The 20317-nt window shown below is 70.6% G+C and overlaps 3 protein-coding genes across 7 annotated transcripts; 1 reads left to right on the top strand and 2 right to left on the bottom strand.

The window, feature by feature from the left end:
- The first annotated feature begins 580 nt into the window (after positions 1 to 580).
- On the top strand, positions 581 to 4644 carry AIP (AHR interacting HSP90 co-chaperone). Of its 2 annotated transcripts, none has more exons than XM_070066674.2 (6): positions 581 to 811; positions 2248 to 2427; positions 3223 to 3411; positions 3505 to 3681; positions 3957 to 4090; positions 4325 to 4644. In XM_070066674.2, the coding sequence occupies exons 1-6, from the start codon at positions 713 to 715 to the stop codon at positions 4395 to 4397; spliced, it is 852 nt and encodes a 283-aa protein (XP_069922775.1). In that variant the 5' UTR covers positions 581 to 712; the 3' UTR covers positions 4398 to 4644. The 2 variants fall into 2 exon arrangements, with proteins under 2 accessions (XP_069922775.1, XP_069922758.1); XM_070066657.2 differs by having other exon boundaries at positions 3957 to 4098.
- Positions 4645 to 4923: 279 nt separating this feature from the next.
- On the bottom strand, positions 4924 to 15673 carry PITPNM1 (phosphatidylinositol transfer protein membrane associated 1). Of its 3 annotated transcripts, none has more exons than XM_089315472.1 (24): positions 15384 to 15673; positions 14292 to 14410; positions 12972 to 13186; positions 12769 to 12890; positions 12406 to 12630; positions 10991 to 11317; positions 10721 to 10816; positions 10412 to 10519; positions 10123 to 10184; positions 9788 to 10038; positions 9392 to 9581; positions 9207 to 9314; positions 8849 to 9006; positions 8571 to 8773; positions 8185 to 8355; positions 7615 to 7779; positions 7372 to 7520; positions 7164 to 7274; positions 6825 to 6941; positions 6592 to 6740; positions 6369 to 6518; positions 6106 to 6289; positions 5857 to 5985; positions 4924 to 5388 (listed from the first exon to the last, which is right to left on the bottom strand). In XM_089315472.1, exons 2-24 carry the CDS (start codon positions 14367 to 14369, stop codon positions 5125 to 5127), a joined length of 3732 nt encoding a protein of 1243 aa, XP_089171598.1. In that variant the 5' UTR covers positions 14370 to 14410; positions 15384 to 15673; the 3' UTR covers positions 4924 to 5124. The 3 variants fall into 3 exon arrangements, with proteins under 3 accessions (XP_089171598.1, XP_089171636.1, XP_069922458.2); XM_089315510.1 differs by having other exon boundaries at positions 12972 to 13053; positions 15384 to 15518; XM_070066357.2 differs by lacking the exon at positions 15384 to 15673 and adding an exon at positions 15015 to 15131.
- A 702-nt stretch (positions 15674 to 16375) lies between these two features.
- Positions 16376 to 19150, bottom strand: CDK2AP2 (cyclin dependent kinase 2 associated protein 2). Of its 2 annotated transcripts, none has more exons than XM_089316156.1 (4): positions 19046 to 19150; positions 17987 to 18087; positions 17514 to 17646; positions 16376 to 16844 (listed from the first exon to the last, which is right to left on the bottom strand). In XM_089316156.1, the coding sequence occupies exons 2-4, from the start codon at positions 17999 to 18001 to the stop codon at positions 16777 to 16779; spliced, it is 216 nt and encodes a 71-aa protein (XP_089172282.1). In that variant the 5' UTR covers positions 18002 to 18087; positions 19046 to 19150; the 3' UTR covers positions 16376 to 16776. The 2 variants fall into 2 exon arrangements, with proteins under 2 accessions (XP_089172282.1, XP_069922877.1); XM_070066776.2 differs by lacking the exon at positions 19046 to 19150 and adding an exon at positions 18341 to 18497.
- Positions 19151 to 20317: the final 1167 nt, after the last annotated feature.

Genomic DNA, 20317 nt, shown 5'->3' with positions numbered 1-20317 from the left:
CCTGCACCCACGAGGGAGACCCGGGTGCAGGTCCAGGCTCCTGGCTTCGCCCATCTGGGGCGTGAACCAGACCTCTCCCTCGGTCCCGCCCCTTCTCTTTCAAATAAATAAAACAAATATCTAATAAATAAATAAATCAGTAACTTTCATATGCTACTTTTAAAATAAAAGATAGCTTAAATAAACAGGTATGAAAGAACTGTAAGGGTTTACCGCAAAATGGTAAGTTTTTGTGTTTGGGGTGAGATTATATAATTATATACATATATATATACACACACACACATATATATACATTTGCTTTCTCTTTCCTTTTCTGTATGGCCTTAATACCTCCACTGGATATCCTAACACAGCCAGCGCTGCACTAATGCTTCGGGAGCCGCACACAGCCGCGCCCGCGGGCAACCGCGCCCGGCAACCGCACGCACTGCTAGCGCCGCCCCGCCCCGTCCTCTGCGTCACCCAGACCACGCCTCCGGGACGCGCTCGGCTCCCGCCCCCAGACGTCCCGAGGCCCCGCCCCTGGGCGGGCCCGCAGAGCTCCACCAATCACTGCCCGCCGCCACGGTCAGCCCTCGTTTGGCTTCTGCCCTCAGTCAAAATGGCGCTAGCTCGGAAGCCGCCGAGGCTTTAAGGAGTCGCCGAAAGCAGGTCCGGAAGCTACCGAACGAGTCCGGAAGTTGCCGAAAGACAGCCGTGGGGAAGGAGGATGGCGGATATCATCGCAAGACTCCGGGAGGACGGAATCCAAAAGCGCGTGATCCAGGAGGGCCGGGGAGAATTACCCGACTATCAGGATGGAACCAAGGTTCGTGGCGACCCCTCCCGTGTCCCACTGCGGCGCGGTGCGCATGCGAGGCGGGAGGAGGCCTGAGGCGAGAGGTTGCGCATGCCCAGATGGCAGCGGCCGGTGCTCCAGCCGCTCACGTGCGGAGCTCGACGCTGATTGGTCTGAATTTAAGTGGGGGGTGAATCCGGTCGCGTCTGTCCCACCTCCCGGCCCGGCCTTGTGGCTGCATTGGCCGGGGCGGCCGTCACTCAGCGACACCCATGTTGTGGGGGGTTTGACCTCAGCGCTCAGGCAGAGCAGAGTTAGGGGCAACCCGGGCCCCCCCGGGAGTGGTCCCGGGCCTTTGTGGCCACGCTGTTTTCTGGACGGAAACACAGGCCACGCCGGGTCCTGTGGAAGCCAGGGCCGGGAGCTTCCCGGTGCTCCAGGGGCTCCAGGGGCTCCAGGGGCGCGGGGTCGTAAGGACCCTCGCAGCTTCCTCGGGCTCCCCTGACCCCGGCCTTCTGCCCTCGACCACCTCCCACCTCGGCGCCGGTGCCGGTGCAGGGCCAGTGCCCCGCGAGCAGAGGGGGTGCGGGGTGGGCCCGGGAGGCCCAGGCCCGAAGGCGCAGCGCGAGAGGAGCGGTGGAAGCGGGGTCGGTGGGGGGCCGCCCACGCCTGTTCCCGCCACGCGAGTGGGCGCCGCTGCTGTCCCGGGCTGCTGAGTGGAAACCCGGGTCAGGGCGGCGGCAGCGTGCGCGTGCGGGCGGTGACCACGCCGGCTCCCCTGCCCACTTCCTCTTTGCTGTCTGAACTCACCCCGGAACGTCCTCTCCAGCCTCCCCGCCTGCCTTCTCGGCTCGCAGCCGCATGGCCGGCCGCTTCCTGCTGCCCGTGGCCTGCTCCGGCCAGAGCCCCGTGTCTCTCACTGGCCACGCCAGGCCTGGCCGCTCGCCTCCGCCTGCCGACCCGGCGTTGGTCCAGGCCACCTGTCCCCGGTCTCCCGAGGCCCCTGCCTTTGCCCTCCCACGGTCTCTCCCCAGCCCGGCCAACAAACCCACATCCCCAAGCCACTGGGTAAAACCCAGGGTCCTGCCCGCCGCCTAGAGGCCGGGTGGGAGCCGTCCCCGCTGACCCCGGGGCCCCGCGGCGCCCGCCCACTGGCCTCGCCGCCTCTCGCCCCTGCCGTGTTCTGTGTTCTGATCCACAGCACCTGGCCCCGCCTGACCCGGCCCTCCTCCCTCTGCCAGTCCCATGGCCACTGGGACTTCTGCCTGCCTTGTCCACTGCAGTGTTCGGGGGGGTAGCACAGAGCGAGCACATAGTAGGCGCCGTTAGCTACGAAGGGAGGGTCAGAGCCGGATGCGGGCCGCCCACCAGCCCCGGCTCGCAGGGTGACGCCCGGCTGGGGGCTGGGGGCTGGCCTTGTGCTTCGGGGCCGGCTTTGCCCTCATGAGCATGCGTGTGGCCCGCAGGCCACGTTCCACTACCGGACCCTGCACAGCGACCGCGAGGGCACGGTGCTGGACGACAGCCGGGCCCGCGGCAAGCCCATGGAGCTCATCATCGGCAAGAAGTTCAAGCTGCCCGTGTGGGAGACGATCGTGCGCAGCATGCGGGAGGGCGAGACCGCCCAGTTCCTGTGCGACACCAAGGTCGGTGCAGCCGCCCGCCGGGCTGCACACGCACGTGCACACACGCCCTCCCCAGACCCGGCCCCCGACCGCCTCTCCTGCCCACCAGTCTCAGATGCAAACGGCCCGTGGCAGGGGCAGCAGAGACGGGCTAGGGCTGCTCACGTGCCCTCCAGAGTCCGGCCTGTCCTCCTCTCGGCCTCTCTGCCCGTCCTCTCCATCCTCGCCTTAGCCAACATCCTTCCTCCTGCTTCAAAGCTAACTCCCCAGTCACCACCCCCAGGGGGCCCTCCCTGACTGCCAGTGATTGGCTCGAACCCCTCTCTGGGTCCTATAACATTCGTGCCCTGCAGGGCTGGGATGCGGTCTTCTGTCTGCTCCTAAGCTACGCGGGGCAGCGGTCTGGCCTCAATACCTCCAGCTTGCAAATGGCCAGCGTGGGCCAGCCCAGAGCCGACACTGGGGAGGGGTCTGTGGGAGGACCCCACAGGCAGCCAGGGTGGGGGTGTTGCCGTCACGCCTGCAGGGGTGGGGGCGTTGTCACGCCTGCAGCTTTTCTGGGTGGAGGGTGGCTGGCTGGGTCCCACATGCCCGGGTCTGGGGTAGGCCTTGACCAGGGTGGGCTGGGGCAGGTGGGCCTCACCCTGGGGGGTGGGGAGGTAAGAATGGCCCCCACTGCTCTGGCAGGGGCGGGGCGGGGTGAGCACCGTGTGGGGCCCAGAGTGTAGCGGAGCTGGGGACTGCTGTGGCGGGGCGGGCCGGGGCGGGCGGGGGCGGGCGGTGAGGGAGTGGCCAGCACGCACTCGCCCCCTGCAGCACGTGGTCCTGTACCCCCTGGTGGCCAAGAGCCTCCGCAACATCGCGGCGGGCAAGGACCCCCTGGAGGGCCAGCGGCACTGCTGCGGCATGGCGCAGATGCACGAGCACAGCTCCCTGGGCCACGCCGACCTGGACGCCCTGCAGCACAGCCCGCGGCCCCTCGTCTTCCACTTCGAGCTGCTCAAGGTGAGGCCGCCGCCCGCTGCCCTGCCCGAGCTCCCGGGGTGGGGAGAGCGCCCCCGGCCCGGCCGGCCACGCGTGACTCGGCTCCGCCCGCAGGTGGAGAGCCCCGGCACGTACCAGCAGGACCCGTGGGCGATGACGGATGAGGAGAAGGCCAAGGCCGTGCCGCGCATCCACCAGGAGGGCAACCGGCTGTACCGCGAGGGGCAGGTGAAGGAGGCGGCCGCCAAGTACTATGACGCCATCGCCTGCCTCAAGAACCTGCAGATGAAGGTGCGGCTCGCCGGGAGGCTGGGTGGGGGCCACTGTGGCTGCGTGGCTCACCTGGGGAGGCCAGGGGCCACCGTGGTCACGTGGCTCACCGGGAGGCTGGGCAGGGGCCGCCGTGGCTGCGTGGCTCGCCCGGGGAGGCCAGGCTGGGGCAGGGGCCGCCGTGGCTGCGTGGCTCACCTGGCTCACCTGGGGAGGCCGGGCTGGGGGGCGTGGCGCGCCCGGGGAGGCCAGGCCGGCTGGGTCCCGGGTCCCAGCGCCGCTCCCCGCCGCCCCAGGAGCAGCCTGGCTCCCCCGACTGGATCGAGCTGGACCAGCAGATCACGCCGCTGCTGCTGAACTACTGCCAGTGCAAGCTGGTGGCCGAGGAGTACTACGAGGTGCTGGACCACTGCTCCTCCATCCTCAGCAAGTACGACGGTGAGCGCTGGGCGCGGGCCCGGGGGGAGGGGTCCCGCGGGAGGGGGCGCCACTGGCGCTCAGCACCCGTGCTGCACTCCAAATGCCCCCACCCCGACGGCCTGTCGGGGGAGGGGCCTTCTCAGCTCCCTGGTGGCCCATGGCGCCAGGAGGTGGGGGGGGCTGGGCGCTGCTGGGCCCCCACTCACGCCCCTGCCGGCCTGCCGCCCACCCCTGTGCCTTGCAGACAACGTCAAGGCCTACTTCAAGCGGGGCAAGGCCCACGCGGCCGTGTGGAACGCGCAGGAGGCCCAGGCTGACTTCGCCAAGGTGCTGGAGCTGGACCCGGCCCTGGCGCCCGTGGTAAGCCGGGAGCTGCGGGCCCTGGAGGCGCGCATCCGGCAGAAGGACGAGGAGGACAAGGCCCGCTTCCGGGGCATCTTCTCTCACTGACCGCCGCCCGCCGGCCGCCCTGCACGCCCCGCCCCGGCCGCCCCGCCCCGCCCCCTGCCCTCCCCCGCCCCGCCCGGGCCACGTCTCTGTATATAAAGGCCTTATTTATCGCTGCCTGCGCCTGCCCGGCTGTGCTCATCTCCTTGTGCCTGGGTAGCACCAGGGGTCTCGGGTGCCCCCCTGGGGACGTGCCGAGGGCGAGCTGTGTCACAAAGGAAGTGTGGCCTGGGGGGGACGGGGCAGCAGAAGCAGGCGGCTCGTCTCCCAGGGCAGCCCTCCCACCCTGCCTTGGCGCCACGGAGAAGTCAGGTCTGGCCGGTGCCCCTGGGTGGGCGCGGCCCCTCTCCCACCCCCCCTTCCCTCCCTGCGGGGCCGGGCGGGTGGGCAGTGCAGTGGGCTGCAGGCGGTGTTTATTTCGTGGGTCTACACATACGGGAGAAGCCGCTGGGCCCTCACCCACTCCCTCCTCGCTCCCCCGGGGCTGGGTCCCCCACAAAAGGGAAGTAACACCAAGGGGCAGACACAGGTGCAGGGGTGTGCCCCCCCCCCCCCCCCCGCAGCCCTGGTGTGCTTTGGCGAAGGGCGGGGTCCTGTTCACTCTTCACTGTCCAGCTTGAGGCTGACGCTCCGGGCTTTGCCGCGGGCCAGGGCGGTGGGCGGGGTCCCCGGGCCCTCGCGCTCCGCCTGGCTGGGGCCCCTGGAGCGCAGCAGCTGGCTCTGCTTCCGGAGGAAGTCCACGGGCGCAGCCACGCCGTAGCTGCTCTTGGCCAAGGCTGCCCGCGGCGGTCCTGGGGCCGCGTGGGCGTGGGCGCCCGCCTCCAGCTGGCCCAGGTGGGCCACGTAGCCGTCCGACAGGAACTGTGGGCAGAGCGGGCAGGGGTGAGGTCCACGCAGGCTCCTGCAGCGGGGTGGGGTCTCTGGCAGGCCCAGCACAGCCCACCCTGAGGCCGTTGGGTACGCAGGGAGCCCAGGGTGCCCTGGCTTCACTACCACGTCTGCCTCCCTCGGGCCTCAGTCTTCCCGTCTGGGAATGGGGTCTTTCTGCCGGTATCTGGCAGGCCCTTGCTTTGTGCCCGTGGCTGGGATTTTACAGGTTGCTGAGGTCAAGGCCACCGTCAGGCCGTGAGAGTGGGGGAGTGTGCCTGGCGTGCCCTGGCCTGGGTCACCGCCCAGGTCAGCCTGGCTGGGCCAGGATGGCCGCGAGCCCGTCCTAGGAGGAACCCAGGGTCCCCGAGGCCCCACACGGGCGCGGTGGTCCTCACGGCCTCGGGTGCAGGCTGCCCGGCCCTGGCGGGGCCTGGCTCCCCTCGCTCCCTGCGCCCTCACCTGACACTGTGCCTGCAGCTTCCGCACCGCGCGTCCCACGATGTAGGTCTGGCTTGGGGACAGGCCCAGCGCCGCGTACACAGCCACGTCTTTGGGAGACCCATAGCCGGCCACGATATTCAGTTCCACCTGTGGCAGGGAGGCCGGGCAGGTGGAGACAGAAACAGGGTCCAGGCCAGTCAGGGCCGGGCGCCCAGCACCGCGGAGCCCCCTGCCGTGCCCCAGGGTCTGCCCCCCACCCCCACGCACCTCCTGCACCAGGCTCTGCAGGAACATGGCCTTCTGGCGCAGCGGGTCATGGCTGAGGCCGTCGCAGAAGGAGACGACGCCATGGGGGAAGTTGTGCTGGGACAGCCAGGCCACCACGCGGTGCTTCTGCATGTCTGGCCGGCCTGTCACGTACAGGATCAGGTAGCCGGCGTCCTGCCAGTGCCTGTGGAGCACGGTTGGTCAGCGCCACCGGCCACACGGGCGCCGCGGGCCTCGGCGGTGAGCAGGGCGGCGGCTCCTACCTGACCACGTCCACGGCGCCGGCGCGCACCTTGGGGTCGCTGCCCATGATGGAGACGCTGGCCGTGAAGGAGCCGTCGATGCTGAAGACCACGGCCTCTGTGCCACGGGCCACGACCGTCAGGCAGCACTCGGCGTACGTGTGGTCGCCCCTGTAGTCCATGGGGCCGTGAGTGGCCCGGGGCGTGGCCGGCCCCAGCCTGTCCCCAGCCCTCCGGAGCTCACCTGACCACCATGCGCACGGGGTAGACGCCGATGCCCAGCGCACGCTCGGGGGCCACGGGGAAGGTGAGGCGGCCCGAGCTGTTGGTGACCTCGGTGCCGAAGTGGATCCACTTGCCCGACAGCGGCTGCGTCATGATGTAGACGTCCACCTGCGGGGGCGGGCGGGGAGGTCCATAGGCAGCCGGCGCTGCGCCAGGGCAGACAGAGGGGGAGCAGGGCCTCGGGCTCCTGACCTTCTCCCCGGTGAGCGTGACCACGTCCAAGGGCCCGTACATGAAGCGGCCGCTGAGCACCTGGGGGCGGCCCTCGCACACTACCGTGTCGCTTGCGCGGTGGTTGGAAGTGACGTTCTGGAGGCAGGAGACAGGGTGAGTGCGTGCGGCCCGGACAGAAGGGGGAGGCGGCGCTGGAGGGGCTCCCCGGCGCCCACCCCGCGGAACGGGCCTGGGGGAGACGTTTGGGGACCCGGCCCCTGGGATCATGGGTGCCTGTGTGTGGACAGCGGTTCTGGTTCCAGACCCGCAGCTGCGGGGCGCGGCTCCTGGGGGCGGGCGCAGGGGCAGGACACGCACCCGGATCTTGACCTGCGTGCGTTTGCGCTGCCACTTCTCCCGGGGGAAGGCCGGGCTGTAGACTGACGGCTCCTCGCACTCCGCCAGCTGCGGCCGCTCCTTCTCGATTACCTGTGGGGCACATGGGGCGAGGCCGCGTGACGGGGGCGGGCCGGGGCTGATGGGCGCTGCGCCGCCCTGGGCGCCGGGGACCCCTCCGCAGGCCCACCTGGCGCAGGATGAAGGCCACCACGTCGGCCGACTCCCAGTAGCTGGCGTGGAAGAGGTGGGGCAGGGTGACGGTGGGGAAGGCGGTGAGCGCCTCGGGGCAGTACAGCGAGTAGTCGATGCGCTTGGTCCCCCACCAGCGCTCCAGGACTGCACACGGGGCCGTCAGTCAGGGTCTGCCCGCTGCACGCGGGGCTTGGCGGTGGGAGTGAGCCCGCTCCCCCCAGGCAGGCACCCGTCTTACTCTTAACCACCTCCGTGGTGGTGCTGGGGGCCGCTGGCTGGGCGGGGGGCTCAGCGCCTAACTCGCTGCCCTTCCAGAAGCTTCCGCCGGCCGAGGTGGGCGTCGAGGGCACCAGCGCGTCCAGCTCCTCCAGGAAGAGGCCCGAGTGTGCCTGCAGGGTGTCGGCTGGCGGGGCGCCGCGAGCTCAGCAGCGGGCCCTGCACCCCTGCCTGCCTCCCTCCACCCCCATGGGTCTCAGCTGAGTGGAAGTGGGGGGGCGCTGTCTCCGCCTTGGCTCACCCCAGGAGTCAGCACTCCACACGCACACCTGTCCCCACACAGCCCCACTGGTCTCGGGGGCCGGGGGACAGACCAGGGGGCCCACAGGCAAGTGCACCTGGAGCCCCAGACACAGCGACCACCCGCTCACGGCCGCCCCGATGCCCACGTGGCAGTCTCTGGCTGAGCCCCCACTGCTGCCCCGGAGCCTGGACACAGCTCAGGGGCTCCGAGGGATCCAGAGGGCACCCACACTGCGGGAACTAGCACCCGCCTCCTTCCCTGTCCCCTCTGCCTTGCCTGGGGGCATACCCAGCAGCAGGGACGAGCCGTCTCCCAGGGGAAACTTTTGGTAACGGGGCACGGCCAGCGGAGCGATGGCCTGGAACTTGGGGGCCAGCAGAGGCTCCAGGCGGGAGGCGCAGGGGTCGGCGGCGTGGAAGAGGTTGTAGATCTGCTCGCAGGCCGGCCGCATCTGGGCCACTGGGCACCCAGGAGATGGGGTGGGAGGAGTCAGTCTGGGGGCGGCGGCCAGTGACAGGCTCCTCCCGCTGCTCCGGCCAAGAAGCGATGGGAGCCTTCGGCTCAGGATGACACACTCCCGGTGCCCGCTGACCCCCATCTCGGGGAGCATCTCGAGGGGGCATCTGGGAGGGGGACAGGCAAGGGGAGCCGGGGAGAGGGGCCCCCAGGCTCACCCTCCAAGGCGGGCATCACGGTCTTGCGCAGAGCCAGCACCAGGCCCAGCGGGGAGCCGAAGAGAAAGAAGCCGGAGACCTTGAAGTCAAGGCGGGCAGCGCCGGTGGGGCCGTCGGGCGCCTCGGGGCCGGCAGCAGCTGGGCAGGAGGCTGTGCTTGCCCGGCGGGGCTCCCCGGAGGCGACAGCAGGGGCTGCCTGCAGGCTGCGGGGCAGAGGGGCGCTCAGGGCGGCCGCCTCCCGGGGCCTGCGGCCGGGGCAGGGGCGAGGCCACTCTCACCTGTTCTGAGCGCCCTCGGGCTCAGGACGGGCCATGCCGCTGGGCGTGCGCTGGGCAGGCAGGGTGGAGGGCTCCGGGCTGGCCCGACCCAGCCCCTCCACCCCATCGGCCAGTGGGTCCCGCACCGGGCCCAGCTCCGGGGAGAGCAGCTCATTGTTCTGGATGGAATAGGGGGCGGAAACCTTAGGCCCGGACGTCCCATTCCTACTCAGTGGGAGCGAGGAGAGAGGATGGGGTGGGCAGGGGTCAGCCCCTCGGGAAGCAGGGGCTACACAGGCCACAGGAGAATCCAGGGGGCAGAGACCCAAGGCGGACAGCGACACCCCCTCCCGAGGAGGCTGGGCGCGGCCACACTGACCATGCTGCCCCGGCGGCTGCTGCCCCGGCTCCCGGTGCCGGTGCCGGCGCTGTGGCAGAGCGCGTCGAAGCCCAGGATGCCGCCCACACCGTCTCCGATCAGCACCACCTGGGAGAGACACCTGTCACCGCCCAGGCCTGGCCACGGCGGCCGGGAGTGTCCAGGGAGCATCCCCAGCCCCTGACCTGCCCGCAGAAGCCAGCGCCCTCAGCCGAGCGCAGGAAGGCTGCGTAGGCCTGGTTGGTGCGGGCGATGACGGTGGCCACGGCGCCCTGGTAGCGGGAGGAGGAGGTGGCCAGCAGCGGCAGGGCGGCCAGCGGGATGTGGTCCTGGGAGCGGGACAGGCTGTCCCCATCGTGGCTGTAGGGGCTCAGGCTGCAGGAGGAGGGGCGTGACAGGCAGGTGGGGGGCATCCTGTAGCCCCACCACTGCCACCCAAGCCCCCAGCCCCGTGGGACTGCTGTGGGGAGCATCAGCGCCCAAGAGCACTTGATTAGAAACAGGCGCCACCACGGTGAGCGCTGAGCCGGGGTGGGGCTCCCCCTCCCCCCACGGGCCCCCGGGCGTCCGCTGGCCAGTACTTGGAGACGAGCGCGTAGGCGGTGGCGCAGATGGGCGGGCAGGGCACCAGCCGCAGCGCCACGTGGCCCAGGGCCTCCGGGAAGTGGACGCGGGTGACGGCCTCGAAGGCCGAGCTCAGGGTCTGCACGTCGGCCTGCTTGGAGCTGGCGTCTCCAGGGCCCGAGTCCAGGATGTTACCACTGTGCAGGATGAGGAAGAGGGCGTGCACCGCGCAGGCCTCGGCGCCCAGCTCCCTGGCTCCATCGGGGCCCTGGGGGTGCACCAGGGTGCCGGGCTGTCAGGCGGCGGCGGGGCCAGCGGGCGGGCAGGGCGTCCGCGGGGCGGGTGTGCTTGCCTCTGAGTCCCGGGGCGCGCGGGTCCCATCCTCCAGGCCTTTAGTGGCCTCGGTTCCAGGCTCTGTGGGGCAGGGGGAGCCGGTGAGGGGAGCGGAGAGCCTCAGCCGCCCCAGTCCCCTGCTAGTGCCCTGGGAAAGCAGCGGAGATGACCCAAGTGCCCGGGCCCCTGCGCCCGCGTGGGAGACCTGGAAGGAGCCCCTGGCCCCTGGCTCTGACGGCCCAGCCCGGCGCCCTCTTAGAATGCCAGGGTCCCCGCCGGCCGCATGGCGTCCGAGGCGGGCTCCTTACCTGGCGTCCCCTCAGCCTCCGAGGGCGAGGCGAAGGCGTCGATGAAGTCATTGGAGTTCCACTTGGTCATTTCCTTGGGGAAGACCTCGTCACTGTCCGAGAAACCCTCTGAGGGGGCGGGGCAGGGCCGCGTCAGGGGCGGGGCCACCCAAGGCCCCGCCCCCAGCTGACTTCTGAGGGTGGGGCTGCGTCAAGGGCGGAGCGACCCAAGGACCCAGCAGCCTTCTAGGGGTGGGGCTGTTCCAGGGGGCGGAACTACCAAAGGCCCCGCCCCCACCCCAGCCAGGGCCCCAGGGCCTCAGTGCCCACCGTGGGCGTCGAAGAACTCGTCCTCGGAGCTGTTCTCGGAGTCGCGGGCGATATTCTGCATCCGCCACTCGGACAAGCTCTGTGGAGACACGCCCCCTGCGGGGCGGCTGCGCCTCAGCCCGAGCCCGGCCAGGAGGGTCGCTCCGGCCCGGCCCGAGTCCAGGGCCCCCCCGGCCCCGCCCCGTGCCCCCGGCCCCGTCCCTGCCCCCCCCCCCCGGCCCGCCCCTCCACTCCCCCCCAGCCCCACCCCGGCTCCGGCCCGGGCCTCACCCCCGTGCTGGGACGAGTAGGAGGAGCGGGAGGACGATGACCACTGCTTGCCGAAGCTGGTGTCGGGTGAGGCGTCGGGGCCGGGGGCCACGGCGGGCCCATCTGGAGTGGCCGCGTGGCCAGCCCCGGGGCGAGCCTCCGCGCTGGGTTTCCCGGGGGGCTGGGCCTCAAGCCCCTCACTGCCCGTGTTGCACTTGGCCATGCGCTGGGCCAGCATGCGCGCGGTCTCCTCCTCCAGCGCCCGGATGTCGGCCATGCTGAGCTCCGTCCACTCGTCCTGCCAGCACCAGGCTTGGCGGTGGGCCCGCAGCATCACGCGGCGCAGACCTGTGGGCGCCCGGGCGTGAGAGCCGGGCCTCCCCCCACCCCGCTTCCCCTGGAGGTCAGGCAGTGGTCCCCTGGGCACACCCCCCACCAGAGCCTCGAAGTGGGCCAGTGCCCCCAGGGGACACGAGTGGAAACTGGGGCATCTGTCCTCCTGCCTCCTCGCTGCCCACTGCCTCGGCTCTCCCTGGACACCCTGATTCTGAGCGCTGCCCTGGCATCACTCCACAAGCCGGGACCAGGGCTGGTTCTCGCTTGCTTTTCGCTGCATTCCTGTGGACATCTGAGGAGTTAACAGTCAATTAAAGTGTTAACAGTTAATGAAGTTGCTGCCAGTCACGGAGGGTGTTAATAGTTAATGGAACTGCTGGCACTCGAAGGAAGTTGAGTGAAAGATGATACCCGGTCTGGGATATTTTCATCTCCAGCAGAGAAATAAGGAAACTTTTAAGTATCTTGTGTTAAAATAAACAAAGCAATAATGCTGCCGTTATCAGCTCCGGGAAGGAAACAGCTCTGAGTGCACGGGCAGTTGGACAGGTGCGTGGTGTACTCTTCTCGCGGGGGCCTTTTTGGTAGTTTTCTCGGTACAAGGCAGAGCCTGGGCACCTCCTCGGTGGTCCCGACCCTGCAGGCGGCCGGGGGTTCGAAAGCAGCCCCGGCCCTGAAACTGATGCGTGGAGGCCCCCGGTCCGCGCTGAGCCTCCCCCGTGCACGGAAGACGAACAAAGGTGCAGCCATGGCCAGGGGGTGCGTCAGAGACCAGGCTGCTGGCTCCCCCCACCGGGGAGGGGGCGGGGCTGCCCCAGGAGCTGTGGGGTCTGGCTTAGGGGAGGGGTGTCCACGGGGGCTGCCGGACACCAGGGAGAATGACCTGGGAGTCGCGGCCTCAGCCCGCGTCCGGGCCCGGGTCCCTCCTGCGGCGGCCACGGGGTCTTTGGGACCGGCAGCGTCTCTGACCCAGGGTGCCAATGAGGACCTCGGAGTGAGTGTCACTGGCTTCCCCGCCACCTCACCGCTCCGGCACCTCCAGCCCCGCCCGGCTGTGCCATCCCCCACCTCGTCGGGCTGGGGGTGGGGCGGGTGCTCACCGACGTCGTGGATAAACTGCTCGATCTTGGCCTGCATGCCCCAGTAACGGAATTCCACCTTGCACAGCTTGTAGGCGCACATGAGCGGCCCCGTCTGGGCTGCCGTCCGCGCCCAGTCGTCCGCCAGCGGCCCCCGGCCTGTCTTCACCGAGCGGTACAGCCGAGGGTCCTCTTCCGCCTTGTACTCGCCCGGGGCCACGGCATCCCGCACGATGTCGATGGTGTCTGCGGGGTCCCAGCAGGCACTGAACAACGCCTGCCCCTTCCAGCCCCTGTCTCCCCCAGGGGTTCCCAGAGAGGAAGCTGAGGCCCGTGGGGAGCTGCGCCCGGGGGAGGGGGTGGCAGGGGGGCTCCAGGCCTCACCCAGGATGCGCTGTCTTCTCTCAGCCCCGCTCAGGTTGAACACGTTCGGCTGCTGCCCGCCGTCGGGTAGGTAATAGGTCTCGATTTCAATGGAGAACTTCTCCACGAAGGGGCAGGTGTACCTGGGCCGAGGGCAAGGGTCACTCGTGTGCCCACCGGGCATGCTCCCCACTGCCCGCCCCACGCCCTCGCTGCGTGCTCACCGTGTCCGCGTGTAGGGGTACGCGTTCCATGACTCCTCCTCCACCTGCAGGGCGGCCTTGGGCAGCAGCGCCCGGAACCAGCCTGGGATGTGGGAGCCCACATGGTACACCTTGTGCGTGTACTGCCCGCTGCCTCCGGGCCCATCCGTGTAGGGTCGGTTGGCCAGGATCTCCACGCCGCTGCCCTCACCACTAGACTCCTCCCGGCTCTTTTTCTGCAGCCCAGGGCACAGCATAGCAGCGAGCTCAGCCCCAGCTCAGCTCCAGGAGCCCCCCAAACCCCCCACCGCTTGGGCCTGGCCCCCGGCACGGCCTTTCCAACTCCCTGAAGCGACCCTGGCTCCCTGCGATCAGGGTCAAGGGCATGGCCGGGTCCCTGGTCCCCTGTGGGGTTCTGCAACCCCGCATGCAAGGGGCAGTGTCTTCCACTCCAGCCATTGATCGGGACGATCGTGATAGGGCTGATGAGCAGAACAAAGGCTACCTTCTCGGGGCGCAAAGAGCAATGGCAGGGGCTGGTAAGCGCCACGGGAAACAGAACGGAGAGGGGTGACGAGGTAGGGATGGCGGTTTTGGCGATGGGGAAGGCCTGGCCGAGATGACAACCGGACCCCCCTGTGGACACGGCCAGGGCGGGGGGAAGGACTGGAGGCAGGGGAGGGCGGCTGGCGGGCTGCCTGCCAGGGTGCTCAGGGTGGCAGGATCAAAGGAGACGAGCCGAGACCCCAGCTCTGGGGCACCCGACCCGGCCCCTGCCTCCCGGGACCCCAGCCCCAGCTCCTGCCGCAGCCCTCATAGCTTGAGAGCGTCCTCACAGCCCGACCGTCTAGGGCTCTGGAGGCCAAACCTGGCCCATTCAACCCCGAGAACCTCTGGTCTCTGACCCCCCCGTTCTGGGGGGCAGATCTGGAACTGCCCAGGCCCACTCTTCTCCAACTAAGTGCTGACCCCTCCCTCAGCCTGGGGTCCCTGCGGCGCGCGCCTGTCCCAGCTGTGGGGCTTGGTGCTCTAGACCCCGTCCCCACCGGCCCCCCCCTTCCTTGCTGCCTCCCCAGGGGACTACAGCTTGGAGGATTACAGGGGATCAGACGTGGGCGGAGTGGGGTGGGCACTGCGGGTGGGGGCGCCCCTCGGCCTCCCTGCCCCTTTGCCCGAAGCCCTTACCCCAGCCCCTCCCGCACCGGAGCAGGGGCCTCTGCTCCCCGGGGCCCCAGCCCCTTTCAGGCCCCGCACCTCTCTGGCCGGGGTCGGGCCGGCCTCTCCCCCCTCCCGCCCCCGGCCTATCCCGCCCCCCGCGGCGCGCCTCCCCTTCGCCCTCACCTGAATCATGTACAGCTGGGCCACCTGGTATTCGTCCAGGCTCATGGGCAGCAGGATGTGGTACTCCTTGATGAGCATCCTGACGGCGCCCGGCGGGCCGCGCGCGGCCTCCGCTCCGCCTGGCGCAGGGCACGGCGCGGCCGTCAGTGCGGGGCGGCGGCGGCGCGCGGCCCCGAGCCCTGCGCGCCGGCCCGAGGGCTCGGGCTGCGGGACCCCATGGCCGGGCCCGCCGCGGGCGAGGCGGAGGCGAGCCCAGCGCTGCCACCCGCGCCGCCGGGGGCCGGAGCCGCAGCCCTGCTCGGCGCTGACCTCCTTTCCGCGCAGCCCCCGCCCCCCGCCCGCCCGTCGCCATGGCAACCGCGCGCTGACGCGGGCCCCCCTCGGAGCCGCGGGCACGGGCCAGCGGGCAAGGGTCCGGCCAGTCTCCCCTCTCTCGCCGGGGCCTCGTCCTTAGCGCCCTGGAAACGGCATCCCTCCGGGGCCGCGCCTCTAGGAGCCCCCGAGCCCCTCCTTCCGGGCCCGCCCTCCAAGACCAGCCCCCCGGGGACCCGCCCCCTGGACCCCTCTCCCGGGTCTGTCCGGTCCCGCGTCCCCCCGCTGCCGGACGTCCACCGAAACCTTGCCTCTGGCCCTCGCCAGAGCGCGCCCGTGCGCCCCAGCATCTCTGACACTGCCTCCCCCCCCCCCCCCCCCCCCGCCGCCGCGCGCCGCACCCGAACCCACCTGCCAAAACCGGACAGCCCGGCAGGCAGCCAATCATGTACTCCCCCCCGCCAGCATCCCTCCAGGACCCCCGCCCCGCGCTCTCTCCTGGTCCATCCTCCTCCCCCAGGGCTGACCCCCTAGGACTGAAGCCAGGGTGCTCCACTAGGGATCGCGCGGGCTCCGGCCCCAGGAGACCGCTCCGCCCACCTGCGACCTAACCAGGCACCAAGGTTCTGCCGCGGGCACCCCGCCCCCCACCCTCGCCGCCACCTCCACCTCCATCCCCCCCGCCAGCGAGCGGGCGAGAGGCCCGGCTGTCCCCACTTCCCCCTGCGCCCAGGCGTCCCCGTCCCCTGCTGCGCCTTGGCTCGCCAGCCAACCGCTTACCTCCAGTTTAGGGCTCATGCGGGGGCGGCCGGCCTGCGGGCCAGAGCCCGGAGCGCCCCCAGCCCCGGCCTCGGGTTCCAGCGGAGGCCGGCCCCTCTGGAGGTGCAGCGCGGGCCCATGGCCCCGACCTTTCTCCCGGCCGGCCCGCCCGCCCGCGCCCCTACTGCCCCTCCCCGCCGCGTCACCGCCGCCGCCCCGCCCCCTTCCTGGGCCCGGCCGGCGGGGTCCGCGCAGCCCCGCCCTGGGCGGCGGAGGGCAGGCCGCGGGACAGAGGCCTTTCCCCGAGTGCCGGTTCTTTCCGGTGCGGCTCCGAGTCCCCTGAGACCCTGGGTTCCTTTGGTGCGCCCCGCCCTCCGGGGGGCCACGAGGGGCGGAGCCTGGCAAGGCCGGCTCCTCGCTCTGCTTCCCGGGAACGCGGGCCAGGGTCTGGGCGGAAGCCGGTGGCTCTGGACTCGCCTCCACCGGGGTTGGGGTTCCGGGGCCCCAGGCCTACGGTCACTCTGCCACTGCTGCCACCCCAGGGCCTTGGGCTAGCCGCTGAGCGTGTCCCAAGGTCTGCCCTTAGACCCCGGGGCAGTGTCAGCGCAGGGATGGGCCGGGTCTCCCGACGCTGGAATCTCCCCTGGAGCCCTGCCCGGGTGCTGGGGGAGGGAGCAGCAGTGGCGTGCCCTCCCCCACACCTGTGTCCGTCTCGGGCGGGGTCCTGGTTCGGAGCCCTCCAGGGCCAGGCGCTCACGCAGGTAAGGGCGCGGTTTCCCCCGCCCCAGGAAGCGCCCTCCAGGCTCGGCAGGGCCCGCGCCTCCAGCGTGGAGGCGGCCAAGGCCCTGCGCTGCCCCCTGGTGGTGGCACGCGAAGGTCAGCGGGGTCCGCCAAGCCCGGGGCGAGGGCAGAGGGCCCGGGTCCGGGCGGCCTCCCCGCTCCCCGCGCCTGCTCTGCCCCTCTCCCAGCCCGACCCACCCCGACCCCGACCCAGACCCAGACCGGCTCGGCGCTGAGAGAACAACTCCAAATCATCTTTTATTTATATAAAAAGGGCATAGTTAGCAAAAGACACACCAAGAAAAAGAGTGGCTACGGCCCGGGAGACAAGGCGGGAGGCGCCAGGCCTTCGGGGGAGGCGGCGGCCGGGGGCAAGGAGAAAAGCTGGGTGCGAGAATCGGCAGTGGGGTCCTCGCTGGGGGCCGGTCGTGGCGGGAGGGGCTCCCAGTGGCCGTGCTGCTCCCGCAGGGGAAGGGGCCCGGGGCAGTGCTGCCCGCTGCCGGCTGCAGCGAGAGCCACCCCGGGGCCCTGGCGGGCACCCACCGTGGGACCCGGAAGGAAGCCCAGGCCGGAAGTGCAGCTCGGGGCGAGGGCCAGGGAGAAGCAGGCGCGCTGCAGTGGCCGGAGAGGTCCGTTACGTGCGGGCGTTCCGCTCTGTCTCCGCCAGGCACTCTCTGACCAGGGCCCGGGCGTGGATGATGCCTGGAGGGGGTGGGGACGGGGAGGTGACAGGCAGGGTCTCCACAGCCCGGGGCGGGGGTGGGGACGGGGAGGTGACAGGCAGGGTCTCCACAGCCCCGGGGCCGGGGGTGGGGACAGGGAGGTGACAGGCTGGGTCTCCAAAGCCCCAGGGCGGGGGTGGGGACGGGAGGTGACAGGCAGGGTCTCCGCCCCCCCCCCAGGGCACAGGTGCAAGAGGGGCTGGCTGTCTGGGTGGTGCCACCAGCCCTGGTCCAGCCCTGGGGCGGGGGGTGGGGACAGGGAGGTGACAGGCAGGGTCTCCACAGCCCCGGGGCTGGGGGTGGGGATGGGGATGTGACAGGCAGGGTCTCCACAGCCCCGGGGGCCGGGGTGGGGACGGGGAGGTGACAGGCAGGGTCTCCGCCCCCCCCCAGGGCATAGGTGCAAGAGGGGCTGGCTGTCTGGGTGGTGCCCCCAGCCCTGGTCCAGCCCCGGGGCGGGGGTGAGGACAGGGAGGTGACAGGCAGGGTCTCCACAGCCCAGGGGCGGGGGTGGGGACAGGGAGGTGACAGGCAGGGTCTCCGCCCCCCCCAGGACACAGGTGGAAGAGGGGCTGGCTCTGGGTGGTGCCCCCAGCCCTGGTCCAGCCCCGGCCTCTCTGCCTCACACATCAGGGGCCGGCTCGCTCACCTCGCTTCAGCCGCTCCATGGCGCTCTTGCTGCCCGCGTAGGTGGGCCGGATCTCCTTCCCCATCTCTTCGATCACCGACAGCAGGTCCGTGTAGGTGCTCTGCGAGCCCTGGGCGCCGGGGGGCTTCATCGCCTAGCGCAGGAGACGAGAGGGGCCGGGCATTTGGCCTGACTGAGATGCCCACGTCCCACTCAGGCTGGGTTCGCGTGCAGCCCCCTGCCGCAGACGCCCCCTCCCCGAGAGGCGGCAGGTGCAGGCAAGCAGCCGGGTCCCTGCCATGCAGCGGGGAGGCCTGCCTCGAGTCCCCAGCTCTACTTCAGCCGGGCACACCTGGCGGCTGCGGCGGGCAGCTGGGGAGTGACCCCGTAGATGGGCGCTCACTGTTCTGTCTGCCTCTCGAATTAAAAAAAAAAAAAAAAAAAGGCGACCCAGGGCAGTAAGCGCGGGCCCCCCCAAGCCCCTGGCCACCCACCTGCACGTAGCCCATGGACGGCGGTCCGAAGTCGTTAAACAGCGGTCTGAAAGGGGCAGCGGCTCCCGGCACCGAGCCCGACGGGGACGGGACACTTCCGGCTGCAACCAGGCGCGGGGCAGAGGTCAGCGCGGGCGGGGACGCCGCCCCCCAGCTGTGCAAGCCCCAGACCCGCGGGAGGATGCTTCCTTCCACGCGCACCAACTTCGGGCACGGACCCCACCCACGCGCCCTACGTGGGCACGCCCACTCCACGGGCCAGCAAACTGAGGCCCCGCGCGGGGAGGCAGCGGGCCCAGCGCCGCGGACCTCGGTCGCCCAGGCAGGCGGGCAGGGCTGCAGCTGGAGCCTCACCTGTGGGGACCGGCGTGCCCGGCCCAGGCGTGCTGGAGCCAGGGGTGCTGCTGGGGGCGGGGGCGATGGGCTTGTAGGACATCCCCGGCTCCTGGGTGCGGCGGACGCCGGCCGGCCGCTCCTCCGGGGTTGGCTGCCGGGCGCCCAGCCGCGCTCTGATTGGCAGGCGGGCTGCACGCCCCTGGTAAAGAGCGCTCCGGCCGGAAGGGCGGGCGGGCACGGCCGCTCCTCACTCCCGATTGGCGCGCGGAGACGTCACTCGAGCCTCCTTACCGGCCGGGCCCCGCCCCCGCAGGCCGCAACGGCCGCCGATTGGCCGCCGTCTTCCGGACCTCGCACCTGTCTGCTCCGGATTGGGCGGTGGCCGCCGCCCTCCGCAATTGGCGAGTTCGCGGCCCGAGCCGGCGCGCTCTCAATCCGATTAGTCCCGAGGCCCGAGGAGGGCGGGGCCTCGGGAGCCCAGGCCAGGGTCCGGACCGTCGCGGTTCGCGCCGAGCGGGCCTGGCCCAGGCGGGGCGCCGGCCGCGCGGTGCGCTCGGCGCTGCTTCGCTCGTCGGCTCCGCGCCTCCCGGGCCCGGTCCGGCTGGGGCTGGGGCCGCCGCCGCCGCCGCCGCCTCTCGCGCCCTCCCTGCGCTCCGGGTGCCGGAGGACGCAGGGCTTCGACGTCCCGAGCCCCGCGCTCCACCCCGCGCGCTTTTACGTCACCTTTCGCCGGTTCAACACCCGCTCCACGGTCTGCGCACGCGCGCGCCCGCGGCCTCCGCTTGTTGCCATGGCAACGGGCGCCGGCCACGCCCGCCCCCGGTGCTCCGGCTCTGGATTGGCTGGCACTCGGGTTCGGGGCGGAGCTAGAGCCGCCCGCGGCCTCCGAGACCCTGGAGCCCAGCTCCGGCCCGCGGCGGCGTCTGCACAGTCGGTGGGAGTGCTTGCTGGGTGCCGCGCTGGGCCACACGGGTCATGGACGCGAGCCCCGGCTGGGGTCCCCCGGGTTGGAACCTCAGCACCGCCCCCCATGCCCTGGTGATCTTCCCCCCACCCCGGGCAAGGCGCACGCCTCGGCGTCCCTCAGTTTCCCCAGCTGTCAAATGGGGAGAGTGGCCATCTCAGGGTGGGTGTGCGGACTAAGTGATGCCTGCCACTTGGGCCTCTCTTGCCCCGCGGAGACCCCACCCCCGTCCAGTCCCCACGACCCTGGCGCTCAGAGCCGCCCCCGCCCAGGCACCGAGGGCGCTCTCCCGACAGCCTCTGCCCCTCACGCTCTGTAGAGCTTCATCCCAGAACGTAGTCATTCATGCATTCATTCATTCGTTCATTTGTCCAACAAACATTTCCTAACTCCCTTCCGCCATGCCAGCACGGAGGTTTCAGAAATGGCGGGGCCTGGCCCCGGTCCTCGGGGAGACAGCAGAGGCTTGCAAGGCAATAAGATGGGGGTCAAAGTGGAGACTGGAACGTGGAGGGAGGGACCATCTGCTGACGTCGAAGGTGGCGCTTTAAAATGTTTAAAGTAGGCCAGCCTTGGCTCACTAGGCTAATACTCCGCCTGCGGCGCCGGCACCCCGGGTTCTAATCCCGGTCGGGGCGCCGGATTCTGTCCTGGTTGCCCCTCTTCCAGGCCAGCTCTCTGCTGTGGCCAGGGAGTGCAGTGGAGGATGGCCCAGGTCCTTGGGCCCTGCACCCCATGGGAGACCAGGAGAAGCACCTGGCTCCTGGCTTCAGATCAGCACGGTGCACCAGCCGCAGCGGCCATTGGAAGGTGAACCAACGGAAGGAAGACCTTTCTCTCTGTCTCTCTCTCACTGTCCACTCTGCCTGTCCAAAAAAAAAAAAAAAATGTTTAAAGTTCATTGTTCAAGAGGCAGAGAGAAAGGCTGGCGTTGGCATAGCTGCCGGTGATGCCAGCATCCCATGGGAGAGCTGGTTCAAGCCCCTGCTCTGCGTTTCCAGTCCGGCTCCCTGCTAATGCCCCTGGGTAGA

The sequence above is a fragment of the Oryctolagus cuniculus genome, chromosome 1, assembly GCF_051225735.1.
Source record: "Oryctolagus cuniculus isolate XC-2025 breed Fujian yellow rabbit chromosome 1, ASM5122573v1, whole genome shotgun sequence".
Taxonomy (NCBI): Eukaryota; Metazoa; Chordata; class Mammalia; order Lagomorpha; family Leporidae; genus Oryctolagus; species Oryctolagus cuniculus.
Note: the sequence above shows the minus strand (reverse complement) of the source record. Positions and strands in the feature narration are given on the sequence as shown.

Excerpts from the sequence above, each read along its gene's own strand:
- PITPNM1 (XM_070066357.2), bottom strand. The coding sequence starts at position 15,051 with ATGATTGGCTGCCTGCCGGGCTGTCCGGTTTTGGCAG. Across the intron at positions 7,780-8,184 it reads CGGCTCGTCCCTGCTGCTGG|CCGACACCCTGCAGGCACAC; the intron begins GTATGCCCCCAG and ends GCGCCCCGCCAG. Across the intron at positions 7,521-7,614 it reads CACCACGGAGGTGGTTAAGA|TCCTGGAGCGCTGGTGGGGG; the intron begins GTAAGACGGGTG and ends CCCCGTGTGCAG.
- CDK2AP2 (XM_070066776.2), bottom strand. The coding sequence starts at position 18,422 with ATGTCCTACAAGCCCATCGCCCCCGCCCCCAGCAGCACCCCTGGCTCC. Across the intron at positions 18,088-18,340 it reads GGGCACGCCGGTCCCCACAG|CCGGAAGTGTCCCGTCCCCG; the intron begins GTGAGGCTCCAG and ends GCCTGGTTGCAG. Across the intron at positions 17,647-17,986 it reads CGTCCATGGGCTACGTGCAG|GCGATGAAGCCCCCCGGCGC; the intron begins GTGGGTGGCCAG and ends CTCCTGCGCTAG.
- AIP (XM_070066657.2), top strand. The coding sequence starts at position 713 with ATGGCGGATATCATCGCAAGACTCCGGGAGGACGGAATCCAAAAGCGC. Across the intron at positions 812-2,247 it reads ACTATCAGGATGGAACCAAG|GCCACGTTCCACTACCGGAC; the intron begins GTTCGTGGCGAC and ends TGTGGCCCGCAG. Across the intron at positions 3,682-3,956 it reads TCAAGAACCTGCAGATGAAG|GAGCAGCCTGGCTCCCCCGA; the intron begins GTGCGGCTCGCC and ends CCGCCGCCCCAG.